Source organism: Anneissia japonica, unplaced genomic scaffold, assembly GCF_011630105.1.
Source record: "Anneissia japonica isolate Jap-2015-1 unplaced genomic scaffold, ASM1163010v1 scaffold288118_len230876_cov182, whole genome shotgun sequence".
Lineage (NCBI taxonomy): Eukaryota > Metazoa > Echinodermata > Crinoidea > Comatulida > Comatulidae > Anneissia > Anneissia japonica.
In genome coordinates, this window is record NW_022709084.1 from 126,711 (window position 1) to 138,683 (window position 11,973).

The 11,973-nt window shown below is 33.6% G+C and overlaps 1 protein-coding gene across 4 annotated transcripts in view; it reads right to left on the reverse strand.

Annotated features, from left to right (window-relative positions):
- Positions 1 to 380: 380 nt before the first annotated feature.
- LOC117106654 (vasodilator-stimulated phosphoprotein-like) overlaps positions 381 to 11,973 on the reverse strand; it is a 59,071-nt gene continuing 47,478 nt past the window's right edge. For all 4 annotated transcript variants that reach the window (XM_033248047.1, XM_033248048.1, XM_033248049.1 and 1 more), the window contains exons 8-11: positions 10,491 to 10,554; positions 9,825 to 9,912; positions 4,890 to 5,020; positions 381 to 4,456 (exon numbers count right to left, since the gene is read on the reverse strand). In XM_033248047.1, coding sequence (XP_033103938.1) covers positions 4,431 to 4,456; positions 4,890 to 5,020; positions 9,825 to 9,912; positions 10,491 to 10,554 — 309 coding nt within the window. In that variant the 3' untranslated portion in view covers positions 381 to 4,430. The remainder of the gene's footprint in view (positions 4,457 to 4,889; positions 5,021 to 9,824; positions 9,913 to 10,490; positions 10,555 to 11,973) is intronic.

Sequence of the window (11,973 nt, forward strand, 5' to 3'; positions counted from 1 at the left end):
AGATGTGTATACTTTTCCAAAGCAGCACTGATTCATTCATTGTGTACATTACACCTTTTTACCATCGTTTTGGCCTATGGTGTTAGTTGATGTGGCGTATCTAGCAGCATTGACAATGAAAGCTGATGAGAGAGGGCTGCAAATGTTGAGGGGGATTGACGATTAAGTGAGGGAGAGCTAGGCAGAAAAATAGGTGATATGAGTTGATTATTAACTACTTGTGTGTATTTTATTTTCCAGTGAAGTAGAGTTCAAGATTGGGTACAAGTTGTTTGGGGGTGCCTGCATGTGCATCTCTCCACCCTTCCTGTTAAATTAAGAAAAACCAACATTTACTAATACTTTTGTATTCAAAAATAAAAAGAAAAGTGCCAAACAAATAGCTTATATGATTTATTCCGCATTGCTATGCAAATTTCTATTTGACGAAGAAGTTATAAAACATTGCTTTACAAGTCTAGTAACTTATTGTGTAAAAATGCCAAAATTATAAATAGGGCCTAAACCTTGATATATTTCTGCTGATATAACAAATTAATAGGCTTATTTATTGGAAATTTGAAACTACAAATGCTGATTACAAATAGCAGACATAAAATCAAGCACCAAGAGAATGCTACAGAAAAAAAGGAAATAAAGATATGCTATGAAGTGATACATGTATTTTGTAATGTAATGATTCTTTTTAAACATTAGTCTGTTAGACCATAACAATTCACTATAGGTGACTGCTGCAGGCTCAGCAGAGCGTTTTCACACATCCTGCGATAGGCTGGGATATAGAATGTAATCTCATTCAAGCTACAACCACAGAACGAGTCAAAGTGGGATCCACTGGCCTGAGATCCCCTTTTAAATTTTCAGTCTGAGAGTGCCATTTCTGGCCATAGTGGTGCCATAAACATAACATTTTAAATCTCAGCTCCAAGCATGTTGGGGCTGAGGTAGTCTAGTAATCCATCTGAAAAATTGACTTTTTGGACCCATTCAAAATCCAGGATCCACCACTGACAACTTCTGGCCGTATGTACAGTAGTACCATATTATTCATTTATTTAGTTTCAAGAATATTCTGTGATGGTGGCCCATATAGCTGGAACTGTTCAATTGAAACTCTCAATACAAAACAATAATACATGTTAAAAACTAAACCAAAAATAAATAGGCCTATTAATTTGCTGCAGAACTATAATATGCACTTTGACTGAAAAACTTAAAATTTAGTTTATAACTATTCTTTATAATTACCGATGTATGGTATTGCATTTAAAATTAAGATGGTGCAGAACACAGGAGTGTGCCAAATGTGCATCCAATTAATTAATTGGTGTATAGAAACTATTAATTGACTTAACAAAATAATTGAAAAAGCTGATGAATTGTATTTCAACTTTGACCCAAATGTGGTAGGCCCACTCCACCTTTGCATATACACTATATTACTCAAAGCAATGAAGACTTTCAAATATAACTTTCTATAACCTAATGGAATCAGATATTTTAACTTAATATAAAAAAAATTAATGGTTAGAACAATTATTATTTGATACAAAATTGTGATTTACAATTGCTTCTTTCCCATAAACTCCAAATTCTAATCATCAATGCTTTACTCTTTAAATATATATAATTTTTGATGTACAATTCATTATTACCAAAAATGTTACATTTCGTGGTTTATCAGAAATCTTTATTATTATTACTCTTCACATTATTGTAACAGATTTTCATCCTCTGTTAAAATTACTCACAAACAAAAACATCTCTACACCTGTAATAAAAGCATGTGCACTGAATCAATTTTTCAAATCATGATTCAGTAATTATTTGATGGAGAAGCTAAGCATTGATGACAAAATTTGTAAGTTTCTTTTAGAATGTGGAATATTATCTCACTACATTCCAAATCTCACATATAAGTTGTGAGTTCTCACCACAAAGTCACATGGTTAGAAAACTGCATATTTGGATATATCACACTATGAGCTTTAATTCAAACTTTGAATGGGTTTCCTAGGATAAATGAACTGAAGTTTAAATACAGTATATGGTAACTTGGGTTTGAGAAAATTAATCTTAAATAACTTGCAGGGGCGGATTAAGGGAGGGGAAACGTCCCCCGGTTTTGCCACCTTTTGACTAATATAAATTGTAACAGCATATACTGAACAATCTTTTTAAGTACCTACAATGAATTGGTGCCTCCTCTGGATCCATCCCAAACCTGTACATATTTTAGTGATAATCTCAATATGATCTTACCAACGATGCATCTCATTTTGTGGTGCGACATCACAACTATTCTTTTTTCTTTATGTACATTGCTGTACTTTAAACAAGATTAAAGAAAAGTTACATATTGTTGTCTAAAAATATACTCAATAAATGTTAAGAAAATATGAACAGGTAATTGTAGCTTTGCTCCTAATAGGTAAACAACATTAATCAATAAAATACAAATGCTTTGATTTCATGGTGAAAGCTAATTACTTCTTAAAAAATAAAATAAATTTTAGTCATTTAATCTAATATTTCTATTTTATATGTTTGTCAATGAGCAGCACTATGTCACAATTCTAACCATTAATAACTCATTTGATTGGCTAGCAAATGTAGATGGATACCTATATGTTAGCAATCACTTCTTAAAGTTAATTGTAACCCAAAATTTCCTCATAGGATCATTACAAATCATTACTATAAATCTAAGTATTCAATTTTTAATCCTCTAATAATATTGACATATTTAGACCACCCTGATCTGTAACAAAAGAATTTGTTCATTTTGGTGCTGTGAAAACATGGCCTACAGAAATTAAAATTTCTATGAAAATAATTGTAATATATAATGAATTCTTATAATGTTCTCTAAATTAATTAAAAATACTTCAGGTATTTTTCCACTTTGCAAAAATATCAAATTATCCTCATTTTTATTCTTTGGTTTTCTCAACCTTTTAAATGAGGCTTTTGCTTTTAGTGTAAATGTTGAGTCAGTCATTCAAACACTCAGAAAATAGCTGCATCAACAGCTAGATGGGATAAACACAGACCAAAAATGAATTTCAATGTCTCAGCAAACACAAACATTATTTTAGAAATTCACTAGTTTTTTTCTTTTTTTTTTGGTGTTTGGTCCCAAATTGCATAACCATCTACAGAAATATTATGCATTTGTAACAAAAATTATTACTCTAAACATTTTCAGTACTGCTATGGATACCATCACATAAACAAATTGACTATTAGAAATGAAGCCTTCTATATTTTTAGATTTTTGTCTGATTTCTGCTCAATGTTGAAAAAAAAAACATCATATATTGGATACATTTATCAAAGTAAATTTGTTGAAATCATATACAAATGTAAATTTCAACAGAATAGATCATTAGTCTATAATCGACCTTTCCGCAATGTCAATCAAATTTAACTACTGACCAAATAAGGACAGGGCGAGGAATACATGCGTGTACCACAAAACACATGTCTTGTCCCACAAATGCACATGTTTGTGGGACCGTAGCAACAATATCCAAGGGGCGGGGCTTAGCGAAATGTCTATTGTTGAATGTTCTGTTGAAATTGACTGATCCTCTTCTCAGTGCAATCAAGAAACAGTCAACCATCTTGGAGGACACACCAGTCAACCATTTTGGAAGACACTCAATCTAAAGTAACAATATTTGTTTCCTCCTATTTATGTATATCATAATCAAATTATGTTTTAACAGTGCAAAAAAGTCCAATAGTAGACTAGCAAGAAAATCGTTGGGAAAATTGGCTTAGAAATCACAAATCAACATTATTAACTCTCCTTATCCACAAAATACATTGCATCACAAAAAGAATTGCTTGATTATAAAGAAAAAGTAAAGGATAGTTTAACTGGCAAAAGCACCAACATATTGTGAGAAAAAAACAATCATCAACTAAGCATTTTAGGAAGAAACACTCTAACTTTAGTAGTGTAAACCATCAAAAAGGTTTACAATTATCATCTATCCCTTAAAAATGTGTCAAATGTATGGAAAAAACTTGGTATCTAAATTCTATTTACATTTAATCTACTAATTGTATGAGCTATTTGGTACCATTCAGGACTTTTACTCAAACACAATCTGGCAGTCGACACTGGCTCAATTTGGAGAGAGCAGACATATAAAGTTGTCCCTCTTCTCTGTTTTATATACAACAATTTCACCTGTCCTCTCTTTCCTTCACAAACTTCAGATTTGATCTTGTAATTAAAAAAAAAAAACCAACCCCCCTCCCACCCCTTACACCCCAATTATAATACCAATTAAGAAGGAATGATTACAATTTCAATTACATGATAAGGCATCCAATCAGTGCAATCATAGTCATGTGACCAATGGAAAACATGTTGATTGGTGATGACCTTTGCAACTGATGATGTCATCATCTTCTCATCACTTGCTTAATTCCTGTCTGATAACTGAAAGGAGAAAGAGAAAATGTTAATAAATTATTAGTAAAACATTCCTGCCATTATATTGTTAAAATGTTAATTGATTTAAAAAAATTTTTAGTCAAAAGTAATCAATGTTTATATTCAATAACATTGTATAAATATCACAAGTGTTCCAAGTGTTTTTTTACCTTTTTTAGTTAACTTTTTTTTTAATCTTTAGAGAAGGGCATAAAAAATAAAAATACAATTTTTTTTTCTTAGCAAAATGGTCTTGTCAAAAACACAATTCTTATCACTAAAAATTAAAATAAAAATTCACAATAGTTTTCTTACTGTGAACTTACTTAAATTAAGTGTGAACTAAAAAGACAATACATTATTTAATTACCAAAATTCATATCCATTGAAAATATTTAGTTGAATACAGTAAATACAATTGTGCTTTGTTCTTAAATACCTTCAAGAATTTCTTCCTTCACTTTCTGTATTTCCTTCTTCATCTCAGCAACGATCTCAGTTTTTAACTTTTCAAGATCTCCATTCAATCCATTCGACAGACCACTTGAGGCGCCTATTGACCCCTTTCGTCTGATATATATTAGAATATTGAAAACAATTATAAATGTTAGTTTATATCAAATTTTCATGGCAGCACATCACAAACTTACACAATGAAAGTAGATTGTGTTAGATCGTGAAAACAGAAAATTGCATTAAAATATGTGCTGTTGTTGTTACAGAATACAGAATTCTGTGGTAAAGAATACAGAATTGCTTGACAACCAATACGCGATTATTTTGACGCGCCTTTTTGGTTACCCTTGATGTGAGCGACAAATGTAATAGATAATGAAAATTAATATTTACTCAAACAAAAATACTTGCATTATTTACAAATAATTTAAGTTCAGGGATACAATAAGATTAAAGAATTTGCGTTCACATTTATACAAATATAAAGATACAGATAAAGATTAATTTATTATCCAAGATATGGAAATTAAGTTGCTCTCTTGCGCAGATGCTCTTAATCAATAAATAATAAACAATAATAATAATTATCCCAGTTGGGTAGAGCAAGTACTTGTAACGGTCTGTATACACATTCTTTCTAGTATCTTTGATGTTAGTTTATATCAAATTTTCATGGCAGCACATCACAAACTTACACAATGAAAGTAGGTTGTGTTAGATCGTGAAAACAGAAAATTGCATTAAAATATGTGCTGTTGTTGTTACAGAATACAGAATTCTGTGGTAAAGAATACAGAATTGCTTGACAACCAATACGCACTTATTTTGACGCGCCTTTTTGGTGACCCTTGATGTGAGCGACAAATGTAATAGATAATGAAAATTAATATTTACTAAAACAAAAATACTTGCATTATTTACAAATAATTTAAGTTCAGGGATACAATAAGATTAAAGAATTTGCGTTCACATTTATACAAATATAAAGATACAGATAAAGATTAATTTATTATCCAAGATATGGAAATTAAGTTGCTCTCTTGCACAGATGCTCTTAATCAATAAATAATAAACAATAATAATAATTATCCCAGTTGGGTAGAGCAAGTACTTGTAACGGTCTGTATACACATTCACTGTCCTCACGCTACCATTTCTAATTATTCAGAAGCCAATACAGTCATACACATCAACAAATCAGAAACTTGATGTTTAATTTTGGTTCAATTATTAATGAAAGGAAAACAACACTTATGTAAAAAAGCCATATATTTCTCTGTCATCCAAATTTGTTATTGAAATACATTATGGTGTCAAAACTAAACAGTTCATTTTGTTTATAGGATATAGTAGAACAAACATTAAGATTTTGGTTATCATATGTGTACAACTTTGAATGCACATGGCTACAGTCCATTGGATATTAAATAATAAATAAAAATAAAAAAACGAATGCTGTTTTATAGCAATCTGTCTTAAACAATTCCTTGCAGTCTACTATAGAATCTAGAATCTGACAAGAAAAAATTGAAAATGATTATTTACTTTTAGCTATATTTTTTATATATATGCTGAAGTTTCTCTGCTATAAGCCCACCTCAAAGAAATCCTCTTTTACAAAAAAAACAAAAACCAAAAAAAAACAAACCAACTAGAGATACCATGTTCAATAAACATGAACCCAGTCATTTTTTGGGATTTTAACTCTAAAGACCCCAATATAATCTTTGATTCTCAGCTGTGAACGCCCTGTGGATGGGAAATAGGCACTGGTTATGCTGACCAAGTTTTAATGCAGTCGGTTCAATCATTTGTCACTAGCAATATATTGATAATTTTGACCCCAATGAACCCTGTGACTTTTGACCTGTGACTTAATTGACATTAGGATATTAAAACATATGTACAATGTCCTAAGTATCATCCATAATAAATTTGAGCAACATCAAAAAATACGGAAAGGACTGACATTTGACCTATGAACTTTGACCTATAGGATGAAGAGTATTTTTTTCATGTTTAGAAGGTCCTAAGGATCATCCCTGGTAAATTTGAGCTCAATTAGGCCAAAAAAAAAAATATACTTGTTTAGCGTCACCACCCGACCCTGATTTTATAGCCGCCTCTCATTAAAAAAAAATTTTTTTTTTGTAAAGAAGTGATGAAAATCGACTAAAAAATGCCGATAATAGAGGAAAAACGATCGTTTTTTTTCATCTTCAGCACAGGGAACAAGATGTGAAGTGCGCCACCAACATTACAAGTGTGTTTTTTCCTGCAGAAAAAAAAATTGATTCCCTCACATGTCTTGTTGACAGAAATCGCGGACAATTTGATCGGTAGTATAGTAGGCGTACATGTTATTATTTGGTTCTTTTTAGATAATAAACAATGTTTTAAATATGATAATAATAAAGTACCTGTACTAGGAAGACAAATACCGTAAAGCCATAAATTTTCGCGTGCCCTTAATTTTCGCGAATTTCGTGAACAACGATCGCGAAAATTAAGGGCGCACGAAAATCTCAAAAATTATATTTTGTCAAAAACGATTGTAAAACGTGATTTCCATAATAAAGATGTGCTACATATATCAGGGATCACATTATGCAGGGCGGAGCCTCCCAGTCTATGACGTCTTGCGCCCATCCTAAAGCTATTTTTAAGGCCTTCCGCCCAGCCTCAGACAAACCCTCCAGCCCAACCTTAAAATTATGAAAAAACACAAGTTTTTGCTCAATAACCTGTATATTCCGGTGGTATAAGCCGCAAATTTTATACGCGATTTCCCCCCGAAGTTTGAGGTGCGGCCTATACACCGGTCGTTAACCTACTCCCAAAAAGTTCAGATCGCCAGTCGCAGCGAAAATCATGCGTTGTCTCTCTAGCTTGGGCCCATGCTAGCCCAATTAATTAGCCTAGGAACTTGCTGTTTGACGTCTGGTTCCCGGTGGCTTGTACCGTTATAGAAAGAATAATGGTACTGCTATAATTTCAGAGTAAAAGCTTGTAAAATTAATTTATGTTATAAAAACACGAGTTTTCTTGAAGTTGTAATAATTATTTTACTGGAAATTAATTGAAGAAAGGCATACGTCATCTGTTTTTTGTTTATAAACGTAGTGCGTGATGGTGCATGCTTCGCACAGTGGGCTGTGAGTATTAATGACTTAGGCCTAGAATTACCAATATTTTCAGCCTAATACTGACTGTTATTAGTCACTAAAATAATAGAATGATTGCTTAAAATAGCTAAATATACTCAATAAGTATTATATTTTATTAGATTTTATTTAACTTAAACTAAATTGATGTTTAAAGTTTTACGTAGTGCGACCGTCTAGCAAGAAATGGGGATTTCCCTAGAGCTGACCAGCGGAAAAATACATTATTTCATTGTGGTAGCCAGAAGAAGCTGGCTAGTCGAATGTGCAAGTTACAGGTATCATGTAGATAGCCTAGGCCTAGCCTAAAAACAAGTAGATTAAATCGCGAAAATAAAAGGACGCGAAATGTTTCAAATCGTGAAAATTTAGGGCTTTACAGTAACCTACGCTTCACTTGGCAGATGTTTTAGGTCTAGGCCTGTAGTGGCTAGGCCTACCTGGCCTAGCCTAGCACTGCAGAAGTTAGCCTACAGAACCACAATGCCTATTAAAATAAATATTGTACAAACAAATCTTTTATGTAAAATTTAGTGTCTGTTATGGGCTTTGTTTGTCAAAGATTTGGCTTGGCACCAATGCAGTTTTTGAAATCTCTAGGCCTAAGAAGCCTACACACTGTCAAGGCGTCAGGCCAGCAAAAAAACAAAAAAAAACAAAAAAAAAACAAACCTTTGACATATGAACTTCGACCTATGGGGTGAAGAGTATTTTTTTCATGTTTAAGAGGTCCTAAGGATCATTCCTGGTAAATTTTAGCTTAATTGGGCTATTTTGAAAATTTAACCCTTATTGACCCCTGGGGTGTAGGAGGTGTCACAGGTTCTTAATGACCAAATTTGATTGAATTTGGTCCAATTGCTAGCCATTAGTGGCATTTTGAAATGTTACAAAATAACCCTTAAATGACCTTTGACCCTACTTCTATTAACACCATAACAACACTAACTTATGTCAATACATATGTGCCCAGGACAAGACTGTGCTATGTTACTTGTGACAGAAGTCTATTCATATTTTTGGGATTTTTTACCCTAATGACACCTATGTGACCTTTGACCCCAAGCTGTGAACACCCCATATATGAGAGGTGTAACCGTTTATACTGACCAGGTTTGGTTGAAATCGGCACAACCATTTGGCACTAGTAACGTTTTGAAATGTTACCAGAAAAAAAGATAAAAATAACCCCTTAATAACCTTTGACCACAAATCCCTGAACACCCTATAGACTCTGCCTTATGCCAATGCATATGTGCAAGGGACAAGATTGTGCTGTTATTTGTGAGAGAAGTAGTCTTTTGGTTTTTTTTACCCTGACTTCTATGTGACCTTTGACCCCAAGTTACGAACGCCCCAAAAAATGGGTGGTGGCACCGGTCCTACTGACCAAGTTTCAATAAAATCGGACCAGTAGTTTGCCACTACAGTAGTAGCCTTTTAAAATGTTGCCGGAAAGAAAGAAAGAAGAAACTGCTCATAAACAGAACCCCGTCAGCCTGCTGCTGACTGCATGTCTTACAATTTGTAGGAATGACAAATCAAAAAGAGATTTTTCTACACTGTATGTATAATTAATAAAGCCAGATTTGTTTTCCTGATAGTATTCACCACAGTTTAAGTTACTCCTTCAAATGATACACTGGGCTTTTACTACCTAGGGAAACTCTGGTAAAAGTCAGGGTGTAAAAAGTAGAAGGCATGTTTATACATAAAGGGGGCTTACTCATGAGAGACTACTGTCAAGTACTTACCCAATTTTTGGTGAAGATGATGGTGGTGTGTTAGGAGAATCATTTTTTGTTCCAAACTTGTTGCTCTTCTCCCATGGTTTCTTGGCTTCTGCATATAAAAAAGTTAATGGAAAACTTAGGTTGAGAGACAACATGCTTTAATATATAGCTCACATATCCACTTTTAAAAATGCTCAAGTCACTTGAGGTGAAGTCAGTCACTTTAACTTTTAGAAAAAGATCCCAAAACCTAACCCATGAAATAGCATAAGATAAGGAATGGCAGAGGAAACCAGCTTCACTAATATGTTTACCAACATTCTGAAATTTACAAAAAAGTGGGCTTGATATTTCATGTTACTTTGGACGAATACATTTACAGTGATTATTCTCCCTCTACAAATGCCATAGCTGGGGGCTTCTAGTGGAGGATTCTTGTGCATGTAGCAGATAGACATGACAAGCACAAAGGTGACCCAAGGAGGTCAACATCAATGGCGGCACCAATAAAGACTGCCCTTTCTTAATTGGATATGTCTATAAAATTTGCGAGGAAGAACTATGGTTTTAAATGGTTGTAGTTTCCAAAGGCTAGAAAAATATAAAATATATTCTCAAACAATTATTGTGCGCTACAGCTAAGGAGGCTAAATTTAGCATTGCTAGGCTTAGCCGTGCTTACCATACCTGTTCTCACAGTCTTCTCAGCAGTCACGGGAGGTGCTGCAGCCGCCGCAGCCGGTGTTCCACTCTACAATATAAATAATAATTATTATAAGGTGATCAAAACAGTCCTGTCTTGAGTACGTTGTGGATAGTGCCAGAAGCTAATGTGTAAGCAACGTTAATTAATTACAAATTACATTATGTTTTGAACACCAAGCTGTAACATTACTACAACATAAATTTATTAGCTTGGAATTAAGTTTACAACATACAAGTATATATATAAAACAAGTATATACATACAAGTATATATATATATACACACAATAGAACCCCTCATTTACGTACGGTACGGGCCCAGAGCCGTTCGTATTCATAAAATCGGGGTTGACCCAAATTCCTATATATTTGCACTGGTACTACTTACACTGGCATAAACTAGGCTAGGCCTACAGGCCTACGCAGCTAGGTCTGAGGGGTCCTGGGCCTACAGTAGGCAGCTTCTAAGCATTCTGATTCCACTCTAGGCCCTACACAAATTTGTTTTTATCGGACGTTTTTACCTTCTTGAATACCTAGATTGTGGATTTTACTCCAACACAACTTCCATAGATACTTGTTTATTATATATATTGATTTGATCATTCAATAAAACAATCAAGCACTATGTTGAATTTTAAAGCTGAAAACGATGTTTGAAAAAAGAGAAGTAAAATTTGTCGCATGCACATGTGTGAAGCCATAAAAAAACACTGACTTTGGAGAGGCCCGTAAGAAGGCCTCCTTCACTGAGAATTACATAGTACTGTATAGTATGGTGTGTTGTGTTGTATGCCTGCTAATAAACGGATGTCAGTCAATTCGAGCGGATGTCAATTTGAGCAGATGCCAGTTCGAGCGGATGCATTTAGTGCAAACTATAACAAGGGCGAATTTATCGTCGCCGTATTCTTTATTTGTTTGTTTTAAATGCAAAAAATGCTCTGATTACTAAGGTCCTGAAAGGTTTTTAGTACTTTTTGATAATTACTCCATGTTTGAATTACAGTCTTGGCAACTTCGACTACCAAGATGGCAGCAAACAAGTCAAAACTATAATAGAATTATGCACTTTTTAACTTAAAAAAGAAGAAAGTGTATGTTTTACTAGAGTGCACGAGAAGCACACACACAAGACGAGTGACCATTATTTTTTTCACGGTAAACAAAGTGGGGTGGCTAGCCACCCTATTCACCACCCCCCCCTTCCCCAGATCCGCCACTGGTTAGGGTTCTCTATTTAAAAAAGCAAATTATATTTGTAATTGAGTTATGCTACTCACTTATCTATTCTGGAACTGTTGTGTGCCCCTTCCCCTTTGAAAATGTCAAATTTTTAGCTCAAATTATATTTGTAATTGAGTTATGCTACTCACTTATCTATTCTGGAACTGTTGTGTGCCCCCTTCCCCTTTGAAAATGTCAAATTTTTAGCTCAAATTATATTTGTAATTGAGTTATGCTA